The sequence below is a fragment of the Pollicipes pollicipes genome, unplaced genomic scaffold (genome assembly GCF_011947565.3).
Source record: "Pollicipes pollicipes isolate AB1234 unplaced genomic scaffold, Ppol_2.1 Scaffold_7261;HRSCAF=8764_pilon_pilon_pilon, whole genome shotgun sequence".
Taxonomy (NCBI): Eukaryota; Metazoa; Arthropoda; class Thecostraca; order Pollicipedomorpha; family Pollicipedidae; genus Pollicipes; species Pollicipes pollicipes.
Window position 1 is genome coordinate 44,769,853 of NW_023597054.1, and position 16,021 is coordinate 44,785,873.

Genomic DNA, 16,021 nt, shown 5'->3' on the forward strand with positions numbered 1-16,021 from the left:
CATTGGTAAGACCAGAATACCTGATACGAAGGCGAACAATTCATATTTTTTCCATCACAAAAAACCAGTTCGCGCATCGCTTAAGACTGTGTCGTTATCCACAATTGCTTAGGGGAAACGAATGCTAAACATTTCTCCGGGCCAGTCCAACAACCTCGCGCGTTGTGTCCTGACTCAACGTTCGGCTACATGGTTTGAACATCGGTCATTACCACCAGATTTTCGAATTTCATGGAAAATGCTTTATTAAACTTCGATATGAATGGACCAATTCGATATCCCTTGGACCTTCATCAGAATGGTCTGCATCCTTACCAATGCCATCAATGTCTACCAGTGACGCGCTGCATCCCGACCCGCACTGAAGCGTCAGCGCCGGCTGGATCGAGCTATTACGGCAGTATCTGAGAAGCATGAGGACTACTGCTGTGGCCTCTTGTATCATGTCACCCTTTACTCGCGACAGAGCAGGCAACGTTTCAAACACGCATATATTCATACACATACAATGTTCATCCCTCACAGAAAGGTAGGTGCATTAACAAAGTAACAAGCCCCTCACGCTGTTGGCAGAACTGGAAATATGTAAGCACCACAAGGTGGTTCTTCAAGCACTCAGTACATAAAAGTAAAGCACAACAACCATCCCTCATACTGCTGCAAAGCACGGAGACGGGTGCGGCTGGATCATGCTCAAGAAAATTCATAGCGCGGCAATTCACCGCCTTGCTGATATCTGGCTGCCGACGGCTATGTCCTCCTGGTCGCTGGGCGTCTGCGTCCCCCGCTCCTGGCCGGGCCGACTATAGCTGCGGCGGTCGCTGGGGTGCCGTCATCACCAGGCCCGGGTCGTCGTCATCTAGCGCCTCGCGAAGAAGCGAAGCGTCCGTGTGCAGGTCTGCGGGCCCGACCGGATCGACCTCGGCCGCCGACGGCGCATGGTTCCCCTCCGGAGCCGCCTCACCAGCCGGCTCAGACGGCTCGGAAGTTAGCGGCGTGACCTCGGGCGCCTCCTCAGGAGCGCCAGAAGCCGCAGGCAGAACCCCTCCGTCGGCAGGTCGAGCCGCCGCTTCCCCCTCAGCGGCGCCGTCTGCGGGGGGCGTGACCTCGGCGCCGCTCCCGTGTCCCGCGGCGCCGACGCCGGCCGCCTGCTCGTGACCGCCTGGCGGGGACTGGGCGCTCGGCCCAGCTGTGTGCGCCGCTTCGGCTGGGTCTGCCGCCGACTCCAGCGCCGCGCTGGACGCGGCGGCCCCTGCGTCGGCAGGCGCTGGGACGGCAGGCGCCGGGACGGTGGGCGCGGCGGCCGACGCCGCGGTCGCCGGGACCTCGGCTGGCTCCGACAGGAACTCCTGCAGCGGCCCGACCAGCACCGGCACATCCAGAGAGCCGATGCCCTGCCGACAAGGACCGCGCGCAGGTCACGCACCCTGCCGACCCGTCCGGCGGCCAGTGACAAGGCCCGCGGCGGGCGCGGGATGGCACCCTTTGCGCGTGCGAATCAGGCTTCATGTAACCAGAGGCGAAAAAAGCCGCACATTTTAGTAGCTGGGTTATTCTACAATATATCAACCGGCATCCAATACCCTGCATCTCAGATTTGGATGAAAATTACTTCGCTAGGTCATCTGATGCGCAGAATCCAGCGGTGTAATTTTCGGCTCGATCCACAGCATAGGCACTGAGCAAAATCCTCCAGCATTTTTGATACATCACTGCAAAAGTAGCTTTGTTGACCGATAACTCATATCTAAATAATCGGATGAATCAAAATCAGATATTGATTAACTTGAAATAATGTAATACATATTTTGGGCATCTCAGATTTTCTATATTTTGTAATTTTGGGCTTGTAGTCTCGTCACCCCAAATCCTGTGACCTAGGGCGACCTAAGGGCAGTAAAAACGTCCAATGTTTTCCCCTAAATGGTAAATGGACATGAAAAAGTGACTGTTATGAAAACAATGCGCGGATGGATGTCTTCTAAATCTTGCATTTTGCGGGCATTACTGTGACCCGGTTTTTCACTTTTGGTCGCGAAGTCCTGGCGGTTGACGTGCCAATCCACAGAAAATAACGTGACATGGGGATCATAACCGATTGGATGATACAACAGGAATGATAACCGATTGGAACAGTGCGTGAACAGCAGGTCTCCTCGATTCCAGCTTGGTCATTCACATGGCATCAGACCATGGCTTATACGGAGATGCGTGTTTCTGACAAACAGGCGGCACGCTGTGTGAACTAAAAACTGCGGCCCATAATTCGTTTAGCCTTTCCGAATCCACTCTGTGACTGATGGTTTAATGCTTGCACATGTTTCCGTCACGCTAAAATAAAATGCTGTGAATCTTGGAAGATACACACGATGAACGTGTGACGCAAGGCGGCATGCCGCGGGCGGGGAGGGGGAGGGCGAACGCGTGACGCAGTGTGGGATGCCACGGGCGGGGGGGGGGGGGGGGGGCGGTGCCCCACGCATCCCTTTGTTCCCGCGCTGATGCGCTGGTCGGTGGATTTGATGGCCACGGTCTGTGGGTGAATGCAGTGATCATAAGAGCCAAAATGTACTGTCCCAGACCCATTCAAGCGTCAAAAGACCGGGATATGGCGCGACGTAAGAGCAGCATCGACTGCACTAAACGAAGCAGTGAGCGATGCGCGAATAAGCAAAGGCACACCACTGCGTTTGACGTGTAGGTTGAAGTTAACGAAGCAGCCATACAGTTCCCATTCAGAGGAGACGGCCAAGGCAGTAACGGCGTCCAGCTCTAGCCAAAACACCAGTGTCGATGATGAAGAGTATCATGACTCTGATCTCGAGACAGCCGATGCCGTCAAGAATGTTTTGCAAGGTACGTAAGAAGCGCCCGTGCGGTCAAGTAAGTTCCATTAGAGCTACAGGTCAAGTTTCAAGCTACATATTTACATTACGCAAATAATTGCATGACATGGTTCTGCAACATTCATCGCAGATTTCCGGGGGCCATACCACGGGTGCAGCATGCTTCAAAGGAATTTGAGGTTAACCGGTCATTTATTTCCACTTACGTTTCAGCGAAGTATAGAATCCTTAAACGCCTTGGGTAGAATATGGAGAATGCGTGCCCTGCTCGTCCACCGTCTAGCCCAGCTTACCACCGAGTGGCCAAAGAGGCTGTCGAAGAAAACAGGTTTGCTACGCCCCGCTTAAGCCGGTTTTATTTAGTGTCCGAATTACTCGTTGCACAGGATTGTCTGCGCCTCAAAAAACGAGCCAGAGGGGCTGACAAGCTTAAAAAGCATCGCATTCGTTAAACCTGAAACCTTCCCAAACGCTTGATACAGACATCTCACCGCCAGGTGCCTCTCCCGCCAAAAAGGGCAAAGACAAGATGAGGATCACGATTTGGCAAGGTTTGTTTCTAATCTGTCGTGAATGCAACACGTTTGAATAAAACAGGAAAGGTAACGCTAGTTAGCCAACATGTTTCAGCTCTTGGCAACCCATCATTGTCATCAAGGCTCTTGGACCCGACGCATTAAAAACACGTATTCGACATACCAATTCACAAAATGTTACGTCTGTTCCAGGCATGATGAACTCATGCACGGGTTGAAGGCGGAGTTCAATAGGAGCGACGATGACAAGAATAGTTAACTCAATTTCCTCTTAAAAATGCCCGAGCCCACAGCTCCGTGAGCGTTTGTGAAATCGGACTCGCAGCTGCACGGATAGATTCGGCGCATCGAATGACCTCAAGTACCCATTTTCATCAAAGCCTGACACATTATTGGGCACTGTATCATTTTACAAAGCAGTTATGCCGAAATGCCCCAAAGGTACGTTACAATCATGATTACAAAATGCAACCTTTAGAAACAACCCATCCAGCAAATGCCAACCATCAGAAATCAGCTCGCGAACGTACCTTTTGAGCGCACAAAAATGACGGACTTTTCTGCCTTTGGGTCACTCTAGTTCACACCATTTAAGGACACGATGTCTCCGGGGCATCGTGTCTTTATCGTTAAATTTTTGCCGGGGAATTGTCCCGGGGTAAAAATAAAAAATAAAAATCGAAAGATGCAAACGATTCCTTACATCATCGCGAGGCCAACGATGCATAATTTTGTGTCGTTCCAATTGCATAGACAGGAGCTATCGGTCAACAAAGATGTCCATGTAATGCTCCATCAAAAATGCCGTTGGCTTCAACTCGATAGTCGCTCCCCTCCCCCCCCCCCCCCATCGAGCCGTAAATCTCACAGATGCATTAAGCGCATCAAATAACCATATGGATGCATTTTTATCAAAATCTGAACAGCGCAGGTGTTAATTCGTCATTTCACCGGCCGATTTGCAAAAGGCAACAGAAACAACAGAGGTGACCTGGGAACAATGTCTCGTTCCGCTGCCGAAGTCGACTCAGCGGTCTAGAAACACATAACACCAAAACATCCACCGTGCACGGTGCCCCTCGACCACGCCCATTCTGCCGGGCGCTGCTGAGACGGCGGGTGGTGCGAGTCGCGCCGACCGTACCCGTTTGGTGAGCGCAGCGGCGGAGAGCCCCAGCGCCGGCGCCAGCTGGTCGGCCGGGAACACGGCCGCCAGGCAGCGGCTCAGGTACGGCACCAGGTCACGCGCCAGGCACCGACAGAAGCGGCTGTAGTTACGCCGCTCGGCCTCCGTCAGGCCCTGGCTGTCCTGCGGGGGCGGAGGAGACGCCGCTCGGTCAGGCAGCTCCGCTGGACGCGAGACATGCGCCGGAACCTCACCCGGACCGCTCAGCCGGGCCACAAGGACGGAGCTCACGATACACGCTTCAGGCTCAGCCAATCTCTTCCTCAGCGTTTAAGCGCGAAGAAACGCTTCAGTTAACCGTGCCCTCTTTATTCCAGTGCATTTGTACTCCATAAGATGGATCAGCTGCTTTGTCACTTCTCTGGCTGAGCATACCATTCACGAAAAGAAAGCATTGTTGAATGAGAACCAGCAGAGCCATCAGGATTCCGATGGCGCCGAGTGACAGCGGCGCGCGGCTAGCCCGGGCACTCTGCCCAAGTCCAGCGCAGTCTATCGGCGCCGCCTCGCCTCGCCTCGCCACATGCTTGGCCTCGGCCGGGCGTCTCACCGTGTGATAGAGGTCGACCACGCGTCCGACGACGGCGGCCAGGCTGTCCCTCAGCAGCGCCGCCACCTCGTGCACCAGCCCCAGCGCCGGGCACAGGCGTAGCTCGTTGAAGGCGGCCAGCGCGCCGTTGCAGTAGTGCGCCAGCGGCAGGTAGTCGAGCAGCGAGGCTGGCGGCTGCAGCGGGTCCTGCGGCACCGAAAACGTTACAGATGGCAGCCCCGTCAGGCGGCAGGGGCGCACACATAGCGCAAGCACGACATCCTCGGGCATAGTACAGCTGCTCGAACTGTCATCAGTTTAGATCAGGTAGCCCTTATACCTCCGGATTGACTCATACCAATCCAACTACGACGCACTCCTCCGGCACTGGCACCACCACATGCTGACCTGGCTTTGACCCCTGACCTGAGCGGCGGAGGGTGGCTCCAAGGCGGCGGGGCTGGCCGTGACACGGGCCTTCATGCATGTGAAGGCGTCCATGTACTGGCGAAAGCGGGCGGTGGCGGCGTCCAAAGTGCGCTGGAACTGCGCCAGCGCCGCCTGCTGGAAGAGCGGCGCCGCCAGCGGGCGCAGGTCGGCGCCCACGCGAGCCAGGCTCAGGCCGAAGTACATGGTCTGGGAGAGCAGTGAGTCCAGCCGCGAGCCCACGCCGCGCGCCAGGTCCTGGCGCAGCGTGCGCACAAACTGGTCCACCTGCCGGGCGGCGCCAGCGCGTCAGCATCGGCCGCCAGAGGCACCACTGTCGCCGGTCGCACGGGCCGGTTCCTGCCGGGCGAGTGGAACGTACCCGGAAGATGGCATCATCACCTCACGAACCCGCAACAGCGTCACAAAAGCAGACAAGTGCCCGCACTGCCGGGGGAGAGAGCGAGCCAGCGGCAATGCGCGGGCGCCTGCCCGGCAGACGGCGGGGACGCCGGTGCCCACCTTGAGGTTGATCCACTCGTAGAAGATGGCGGGCGCCGCCTCATCGGCGCCCGCCTGCAGCAGGGCGCTTTCGTCGCTGAACACAGCCCGGTACTGGGTTACGATGTCGAACAGGCTCACGCGGCTGACCTCGATCGTCTTCGAGATGTGGTGGTACGCTGGCGGCACGCGCAGGCACGTCACACCGGCGGCGCGCACACAGTCAGGCAGCGACAAGGTGCCGGGTGACGTTACACCGCCAACAAGCTCGGGCCGGCCGGCGCACACCGACTGCACGACCATGTACGCAGCGCGTGGCACGTTGGCACCATACGTACTTGACACCAGACGGGCATCGGCGGTGCACCAGGCGGGACGGTACTCACGGTCGTCCCGGCTGATGTTGCTCAGCTGCTCGTCCAACCAGGCGTTGCGCGCCTGCAGAAACTTGAGCCGCAGCTCAAACTCGGTGAACACCTCCATGCGCCGCAGGTGGCCTGGAGGCCGACGGAGCGTCCGGTCAGCGGACAGAGGCACGCCCACTCCACACGAGAGCTGGAATGGCGCCAGGGCAGAGGGGCACCGGAGAGCGCAGCCGGCCCAGCCGGAACGAATCGCGGCTGCTCTTAGCCACGTTGGACCAGATGCTGACATGACTCCTCGTCAACACCGGTCTGGAAGTGCCTGCACTGGGTTATCCCCTGCGAGCCAGCACACAGTTCAGTCATTGGATGGTCCGTTTTGGGGCACCGAGGCCAAGGCCGGCCAGCTTCACTCTGCCCACCGTCTTGCAGAGCGGCATGGACACGTACCGATCACTTTCAGGCACTGCGGCAGCTGAATGTTGGTTCGCAGCTGCGACACCAGCTGGGTCAGCATCGAACGATACGCCAGCTGGACGTCAGCAACGATACCCTGCCGGTAGGAATAGCTGTGATGGCGGCTGGCGATGCTTCAGCGGGTCGGCAGCGGCTGGGCCGCTCTGCCACCCCCTCCATCTTCTGAGCAGCGTCCTCTCCATTGTTTGCCCAAATTGTCATCATCAGGGGTAGCGTCTGCTGTGATGCCGCATGGTGCAGGAACCCCGGGCGAGAAAGCACAGATCTGAACCGCACGTGACACGTCACGGACGCGACCTGCGCCTGGCCGGAATACTACATCCGGCGCCAGCTCTGGCCTGGCGCCAGGTCCGGTTCGACAACCGACCTCAAACACCAAACCCCTACCCCGGCCGACCCGGCGTTACTGACAGTGACGCCGACACTGACATCGACCCCTCCCCACCATAGGCAGCATCGCTGGCCTGACACCCCCCTCCCGTCCCCTGGCCGACCCGACGTCACTGACACTGACACCCCTCGCACGAAGCGTCGCTGAGCCCTGCCCTGTTGGTCCAAGCGCCTGACTCACCTCTACCAGCCGTATGTGGCCGTGCTTCTTCTCGAGGCTGCGCACGTGCGTGACCAGCTCCATGGCCTGGTCGTAGTAGCCGTTACGGACGCCCGTGTCCATGAGCTGCGGCAGCTCCAGCACCTCCAGCAGCTCGGTGTGCTTGGTCAGCGTGGTCGAGTTGAGCCGGCGGCGAGCCTGGATCTCCGCGCCGCGCCGACCAAACTCGGCGCAGCGGCCGGCGAACTCGGGCAGCTCGGCCAGCAGCCGGTCCAGACGCTCCTCTACAGACGTGAACTGATGGCAGACAGGGTGCGAGGTCAGCTGGAGCCAGCTGATGTTGGCAGGAAGGGTGACAGAATGTTCGGCATGGCCGTACACTGCTCATCTTGGCCTCTCAAAACCATCCTTTGAGGTGATTTGAAGCCATACAAATACCCAGAGACCAAAGACAGTGCTCACAACGCATGAATTTCCGCGACAGTATCATCAACGTCAGATGCCACAGACACATCACGTCTCAGCTGTCGACGGCAGTGGCTTGGTGGCGGACGGAGACTGTGAGTGGCGAGTTTCTGTAAGTGGGACTGACTGCAGAGAGTGAAGAATGCTCGCCATTCCTCCGGCCGTCATGTGCGGCACAACCCACAATCCCAACTATGCCACGGCAGGTCGCGTGTTTATCTCTCGCTTGAGGCGAGCGGCCCTCATCCGACAGTCGGCGAGTGCTCGCGGAGTGCTCGTGAGTGCCCGACAGCTGACCTCGCGGAGCACGGCTGACGAACACTCGGCTGTCTCCACGAACGTCTTGTAGTTCTGAAAGGCCAAGTCCTGAGTCTGCTGCAGAGTGTGTGCCATCTCCTCCTGGATGCGCACACCCTCAGTACCTGTCAGCAGAAGGAGGGGTTCTCATGTTCACTATGCTCAGTGGCAGATGCATAACATGACTAGGGCAAAACCATGCAGACCACACCATGTCACACACATCTAACATTACAAAGGAAAATAATAGGAACATGCTAAAAGAAGAGATACAATGAGATGCAAGATGCAAAGAGAGAATTCAAACATTGTTGTTTGGATTCACTAACAGACAAAGGTTAAATAAAAGTCTGAAGTCATTCCATTAACTTACGTAGCTTTTCAACACCAAATGTGCTGATTTGGGCCAAGTAGTTGTTGACGTCAACATCATTCTCCAGGTCTGAAAGAGAGGAAACATACCACAATTCAGATAAGTTGATTCTATCGCACAATTCATCTTTGCAATAGTGAGTAAGACTGAAGATCAACTAACTGGTCATGTCACACATGAAGAAGAAGACATGGAAATGTAACACTCATCAGTCATATATCAGCCTTACCAGCAGCTCCAACAAGATTTCCTAACATGACCAGTGTGAGACATGAATGCATATTTCAAGTGCTCATATTCCATGTGTAACAAATCAAGGCTCCTGAAATGAGATGACATGAATGATGACATTTGGGAGCATGCCCATCCTCCTTGATATGCTTGTGCTAAACCTGAAACTTTAACTCACTTCTTACCAAGACATGTCTGTTCACAAGACTAACAAGGTCATGTTAATCCCTTGTTAGCAATACTGAATGAACCTAAGACATGTACACCATGCACCCCATTGCTGTGCCATATACCTGTGTTCAGCAGGTACACAAAATCTGCATCTCTCAGAGCTGTTTGGCCTTGATGGAAATGTGCACTCAAGGTAAAAGATATCCTAAATCAGTTGGAACTTTTTTGAATATCTGAAGGTAATCCAAATCAGATAATGATACATTCTCATGATACAATAGCATGATAATTGTAAAACTCTATTTTATAGCCACAATCACATCAACATCTTAAGGGCCAGAAAGTGCACATGCTGGTGCCACCTCACTGCAGTTAATGAATACCCCTACCAGACAATCTATCCAAGCCATGAGTTTATGTAAAACATCCTAGTCTTGAATTTATATCGGCCTCTAAATGAAGGCATGCAAAGCTCTAAATGTGAACCCCTTGCACAGCAGAGTAAATATTACCTTTTTCTTGACCAGGAAAAAGTCTGTTAAGCAGTTCTCTGTTGCTCTCATTCATCATTATGCTTGCTCAGTTCAGGTCGGCAGCACAGTGGTCTCAATCCTGAAAATATGCTATCACCAACACCAATATAATCAGCAGGTATCGCCAGGAAACCCATCAGCTTGCTTTAAACGGCCTAAGTCGCTTAAAAATAGCATGCGAGACACAAAATAATGATACTGGTATATTTAACAGGCTTTCAGGAATAACTCTATGACATTCATTTAACTTCATCAATCATATATAACGACAATAAATAACGTTTTATGTTCCCCCACCACCCCACCCGCTCACACCAATTACCGCATATACGCCTGCGGTATGGTCAGGTGCAGGGCAATACAACACCGGTCAGGTGTGACTTTCAGCTGATTATGCAAAGATGGTAAAGCATCGTGAACACATCCAGCTGATTGGACAATGACGTAACCGAACCACAAAATCACCGCCAACCTGAATGCCCGGCAAGTCCACAAGTGACACATTGGCGCCTCCGTCGCATGTGCAGTCAATAATTGGCGAACAATGACCGAAAGTAACTAGGTGGAATGGAACGGGACGACACAGAATGCAATGGAGCCGGGCCACACCGGACGGAATCAGATGGAACGTCATGAAACAGGAAGGGACCGGAAGAAAAACTCAAGACCAAAGCAGACGGGGCCGGTGGACCAGATCATACAGGATTGGGTAAAACCGGACGGTATCTAGTGGAATCAGCTGATATTAAATGGAGCCGCTCAACACCAGACGGGATAAGACGGCCCCGGATGCAACAGAAGTAAGCCAATGGGACCAGACGGAACCAGAAGGGACCTAACTGAACTGGACAAAATCGGACGGCACAAAACGTGGCCTAAGGGAGCTAGGTTGGACAGAACGGGACCAAACGGAACCGGACGGGACCGGACAGAACCAGAATGGCACAAGACCGAAGCGGACCGAACCGGACGGAAACTCATGAGGCAAGACGGAACCAGACGGGACCACACAAACAGGGCCGGACGGGATCAAACCAGACTGTGACCAATTGAAACTGGACAAGATCTTATCGGATTAGATGGGACAGGACGGGACCGGACGGAACCAGATAGGACCAGACGGAATCGGAAGGGATCGAACGGCACCAGTCATGACCGGACAGAGCCGGACGGAACAGGACGGAACAGAAGTCCACGGAACGGAACGGAGCTAGAACGAAAGGGACCTTAGCAAACCAGACGAAATCGGACGAGGCCAGACGTAACCGGACTGGATTAGACGGAAGCGAACTGGACCGGACGCGACCGAATGGAGTTCGTCGCTATATAACGGGGTCAGACGAAACAAGATGGAACGAAACGAAGCCAGAGGGGACCGATTGGAGCCAGATGGGAATGGACGAGAATTGAAGTACCGGATGAAACTGGACGAGACCTGATGGGATCGGATGAAATCGGACGAGACCTGGGACCGGGTGGGACTGGACAGGGCCCGAAGGGGCCGGATAGGACATGATGTGATGGGACGGGATCGGACGAAAAGGGACGTGACCAAAAGGAATGGAACGGGCATGACGGGACCAGAACCGAACCAGCCAGCACCAGACTGAGCCCGTCTGGTCCTATTTGGCTCCGTATGGTCCCATCCGACCTAGCATGGTTCCATCCGGTCCCGTCCAGCATCATCGCCCCTGGTCCCGCACCCGACCTCATTTGGTTTTATCTGGCCCCATTCATTCTTGTCCAGTCCTCTCTAGCGCCGTGGAATTCTTTCCTGTCCCATGTAGTCCCATTCGGTTCTGTCCGATTTCGTCACACCACATCGAGTCCGTGCAGCAGCGTCCAGTTCCGTGCCGCCTCGTCGGGTCAGGACAGGTCTCTTCCGATTTTGCCTGGTTCCACCTGGACTAATCACGCTTTATCCAGTGTCGTCCGGTTCCGCTTAGTCCCCTCCTTTCCCATCCGGTTTCTATCGATTACGTCCAGCGTCGTCCGGGTATTATCTGGTCCCGTCCGGCTTGGTTTGGTCACTTCCGGGGCCGTTTGATACCATTCCGTCCGTCCGGTCCGTTCGGTGCCTTCCGGTGTCATCAAGTCCCATCCCAGTCCATCCGATCCCGTGAAACTCTGTTCAGTTCTGCCTGAGCCCGCATGGTTTCGTCATGTGCCGTCCGGTCCCGCGCGGTTCGGTATGGAACTACGGGCAGACTGGAAGCACATTTTTGGTTTTGTGACGTCACGGGGCAATCAGCTGAAACAATTTGTGACCTTTATCCTGGTATCAACAGGCAACCTGCAGCCGCACCACTGATTTCCGCGTTGGGTGGTGTGTACTCGGTGGGTGTCGAGTGGGGCTTGAGGGTTAAACCACGATCTGTTGCCACTATTGGAACAAGGCTAAATGAAGATTCTAGGAGTATTCCAAAAATTGTGTGCATCCGCTTGTTTTAATATTATACTGAGGTCGCGCAAGATTCAGTTAAACATTGTCGTAGGCAGCGTGAGGCCGGTACCGGCGACAGCCCACCTCCACCCATCCAGCTTCAAATGTATAAGATCTCTTAGGACCTGCTCCTGTTGTCCCCAGACTATGCAGGCATTGCTCATGGCCTTATTAACGTTGGGCCATGTTGTGCCCATTGCCACTCACAGTTATGTGGTAATACACTTGTGCAGTGAAGCATCCAGATGATAACAAGGCAGAATCTATGACACCTTCCATCCATCTTACAGTATGACTGTATATATATATATATATATATATATATATATATATATATATATATATATATATATATATATATATATATGTGTGTGTGTGTGTGTGTGTGTATATATACAGTAGATTCCTGTGATGTTGATTGTTTTTCTATCACTAAAAAACTTTATATTTTCAGTACAAGACTTAGAAGCTGAAGTACCTCAAGACCAGTGAACAATGTTTGCTGCAAGAAGATTGGTGATTGCTGCCCATGCCCAGCACAAAAGCTTCAATTTCTTGCTGAAAAAGCTTCATGTCTCAGCTCCTCTATCAAAGCTAGACCTAAATGGAGTTTACCCACCAATATCAACCCCTTTCACCAGTGATGGAAAGGAACAGATGGACTTTGACAAACTGGAATCCAATTTGAATGTTTACAGCAAATCTCCACTAAGGGGTAAGCATAGGCATAGCAATCTCCACTACATTTATTGCACCTGTTATGCCCATGTTTAATGTGTGACATCAGGAAGGACTTGCATTTTTCTTGGAAGCTAAGGTCTTACCAATGATGTGATGTAGCAACATATTGATATTTGCAGTGCTTCCTGAATAATTTAGCAAGACATAAGCTATGTCAACCAGGTAGAGTGCCTATCACACTTCACACAACATCCGGATGATTTCTGCTCTTGAGCATGAGCCTGCAGCACATACCCTGTGTGCGTTGGCCATGGCCGTCGAATCCACAGCACGTCGTCGCTGCCAGGGTACCTGGTGCAGGGCAGCAACGGCGAGTACGTGTACCTGTCGCCGGAGGAGCGTGTGGAGATGGTGCGCCGCGTGCGCCGCGCCGTGCCGGCCGACCGGCTGGTGCTGGCCGGCTCGGGCTGCGAGGCCACCGGCGATACGGTCCGCCTCACCGCTCAGATGGCCGAGGCCGGCGCCGACGCCGTCGTCGTCGTCACGCCCTGCTACTACAAGTCCGGCATGACGGTGAGCGCGCTGATGCCGCCGGCTGCGGCTGAGCAGGTGCGCTGTGCTGTTGCTGTACCGCGGCCGTGCTGCGAAGTGAGATGTCGCGCTTTTGCCGGCCTCCCTCAGCAGACATGTCGGACGGGAGAGGTGGCATGGGCGTTGTTGGGGACGTGTGGTCTCTACGCCTACATCACCGATACGAAATTTGGGGGAGTTTTATGTATCGCCTCAAACTCCTTCATGCCACCCTTCATATAGTTATGCGCAAGCAGACAGTCAGGACATGTTTGATCGTATCTTGTTGGTGTTTAACACCTTGCAGTGCAGTAGCAATTCTATTTGTCCATCGGAACGTGCGGCGACGACTGCGTCATGGGTGCATTGACGGCGATGATAGCCGTTCACCGCGATAATGCGCCATGCTCTAGGTGTTACACACATCGTTCCAATTATGGCCGCACAGGAGGTGGCGGCTGTTTCTGAATGACGGCAGTGGCGCGAGGCCCGCTGACGCTGTGTCCCTGACGCCGTCCGTGCGGCCGCGCGCGCAGGACGCGGCGATGGTGGCGCACTACACGGCCGTGGCGGACGCCAGCTCGGTGCCGGTGGTGTTGTACAGCGTGCCGGCGAACACGGGCGTGGACCTGAGCGCGGCGGCTGTGGCGCGGCTGGCGCAGCATCCCAACATTGTCGGCATCAAGGACAGCGCCGGAGACGTGAGGGACCGGCCGTGACGGAGTCGCGCAGCTTAAGGCTAACCACGTGCCGGAGATCTGGCGTGGCGTGGAGAACGTCAGGCTCACGGCGAGAGCGCTGCGTTTGGCTTTACCAGACATGGTGCCAAAGTTGAAAAAATGGCCCGGGCATGCAGATGCTGACGAAATGGCCCGGTCCGTGAGTTTTGCCCTTATGGAAAATCTGCGCACATTGGACCTGGCTGTGGTTAATGCGAAGCCGTGGTTCCTTGCAGATCAGCAAGCTGGCTCTTATGGTACACCAGACCAAGGGCGAGAACTTCCAAGTGCTGGCCGGTTCGGCTAGTTTTCTGCTTCCAGCCCTGCTAGTGGGTGAGTGCCCTCTCACCGTCCTGCCGTCGTCGCAAGCGTTCAGCACTCGCCGCTGTTGCGGTGCTAGCTCTGAACCAGCAGCACATCACACCGGTCTTGGAGGTGTCCAGTCTGTTACAGCTGAAAGTTTGGCACATCGACATCACGAACGCCTCACGCACAGCGTCGTGTGTGTGCAAGGGTCACCCGACCCGGCCAGCTCGTGCTGCAGAGTCCGCCAGACGGCCCTCGTGCCCCGAAGTGAGCGTGTGTGACACCGCGCCGTCCCGCAGGCTGCGTGGGCGGCATCTGTGCGCTGGCCAACGTACTGCCGGCCGAGGTGTGCCAGCTGCAGGCGCTGTTCGAGGCCGGCCGACTGGAGGAGGCAGCCGCCCTGCAGCGTCGCCTGGTGGCGCCCAACGCCGCCGTCACGCGGCAGCTGGGCGTGCCGGGCCTGAAGGCGGCCATGGACGACCACGGCCTGTACGGCGGCCCTGTGCGCGCGCCGCTGCTGCCGCTGCCGGACGCCGAGCGACAGCGGCTGCGCCAGGTATTCGCCGACGCCGGGTTCCAGTAGGCGGGGGTCGGCAGTGGAGCTGCAGCCGGCGACGGGGGTCTGCCAGGCAGGGGCCGTCAACGCTGGGGTTCGGTAGGCGGGGGTCGGCAGTGGGGCTGCAGCCGGCGACGGGGGTCTGCCAGGCAGGAGCCGTCGACGCTGGGGTTCAGTAGGCGGGGGTCGGCAGTGGAGCTGCAGCCGGCGGCGGGGGTCTGCCAGGCAGGGGCCGTCGACGCCGGGTTTCAGTAGGCGGGGGTCGGCAGTGGGGCTGCAGCCGGCGGCGGGGGTCTGCCAGGCAGGGGCCACCGACGCTGGGTTCCAATAGGCGGGGAGTCGGCAGTGGGGCCGGCGGCGGGGGTATGCCAGACAGGGGCCACCGGCGCTGGGGTTCAGTAGGCTGGGGTCGGCAGCAGGGCCGGCCGCCAGCGCCAGGGGTCCGCCGGACAGGGGCCGCCGACGCCGGTGGACGTTGTGTCGGCGCCGTAGATGGTCTGTGATCGGCTGGCCAGGTGAACGGGACCATGACCACCATGAGTGAGCCGGGATAAAAGGCTGAAGAGCTAGGTCAGCGGCCTGCTCGGCCGATGTTTGGTGAGCTGTGACTTTTGACGCTTGTACGAATACAGCACGGTGCCGTATTTTTCAGCGGGGAGTAATGCCTCCTATATTTGTACAAGGACGCTATTTTGTACATGGGTATATTACAACCGTGGGATGGAACCCGTGAGTACAGTGGAGTAAATCTTGGGGGAAACAAGATGTATGCCTCAGGGAACTAGCGCATTTGATGCTACCCCAACAGTGCATGGTGTGACGAGAATGGATGTGGTTTGGACGAGTGCCAAACCGACCTGCGAAAGATAACATATAGTACCAAGCTCGCTGAACTTAGTGCAATATCATGCTAACACGTTGAATATATTGCCGGATAACAAAGCTCTGCGTTTTGCGTTGAAACTGGGTGCCACCCGTTGTCTAACACCCGAAACCGTGCTGTCCGAACCTTGGGGACTGAGGTCTGAAGGCGGGCACTTATTTGGTGTTTTGACTGGTACCATCCCTGCCAGGGGTACTGCATATCTTTCTAGAGTGTTCGGTCGCGCACACGGATGTGCCCGCCCGCTGCCGTCCCGACCGTCATTGCGGTAATGTTCCGACGCTTCTTTCAGTAGTGCCGCAGTCCGTTGTTAGGCTCTGGCGGGACGGAACCAGTCACGATGCATTCTGCGCAGTCGGCAGCTATGCCTGCCGCCGCGG

At 55.6% G+C, this 16,021-nt stretch overlaps 2 protein-coding genes across 7 annotated transcripts; one reads left to right on the forward strand and one right to left on the reverse strand.

Moving 5' to 3' along the window:
• Positions 1-482: 482 nt before the first annotated feature.
• Cog8 (conserved oligomeric Golgi complex subunit 8) lies at positions 483-10,122 on the reverse strand. 3 transcript variants are annotated; one of them, XM_037236075.1, is made up of 12 exons: positions 9,956-10,122; positions 9,463-9,562; positions 8,549-8,617; positions 8,176-8,300; positions 7,435-7,710; positions 6,837-6,939; positions 6,411-6,521; positions 6,046-6,203; positions 5,524-5,811; positions 5,119-5,304; positions 4,527-4,691; positions 483-1,394 (listed from the first exon to the last, which is right to left on the reverse strand). In XM_037236075.1, exons 2-12 carry the CDS (start codon positions 9,518-9,520, stop codon positions 804-806), a joined length of 2,130 nt encoding a protein of 709 aa, XP_037091970.1. In that variant the 5' UTR covers positions 9,521-9,562; positions 9,956-10,122; the 3' UTR covers positions 483-803. The 3 variants fall into 3 exon arrangements, with proteins under 3 accessions (XP_037091970.1, XP_037091969.1, XP_037091971.1); XM_037236074.1 differs by lacking the exon at positions 9,956-10,122 and adding an exon at positions 9,806-9,898; XM_037236076.1 differs by lacking the exon at positions 9,956-10,122 and adding an exon at positions 9,797-9,807.
• Positions 10,123-11,750: 1,628 nt separating this feature from the next.
• On the forward strand, positions 11,751-15,700 carry LOC119112206 (4-hydroxy-2-oxoglutarate aldolase, mitochondrial). Of its 4 annotated transcripts, none has more exons than XM_037236300.1 (6): positions 11,751-11,820; positions 12,381-12,641; positions 12,954-13,180; positions 13,714-13,878; positions 14,133-14,229; positions 14,502-15,700. In XM_037236300.1, exons 2-6 carry the CDS (start codon positions 12,422-12,424, stop codon positions 14,783-14,785), a joined length of 993 nt encoding a protein of 330 aa, XP_037092195.1. In that variant the 5' UTR covers positions 11,751-11,820; positions 12,381-12,421; the 3' UTR covers positions 14,786-15,700. The 4 variants fall into 4 exon arrangements, with proteins under 4 accessions (XP_037092195.1, XP_037092196.1, XP_037092197.1 ...); XM_037236301.1 differs by having other exon boundaries at positions 11,775-11,809; XM_037236302.1 differs by lacking the exon at positions 11,751-11,820 and adding an exon at positions 11,826-11,844.
• Positions 15,701-16,021: the final 321 nt, after the last annotated feature.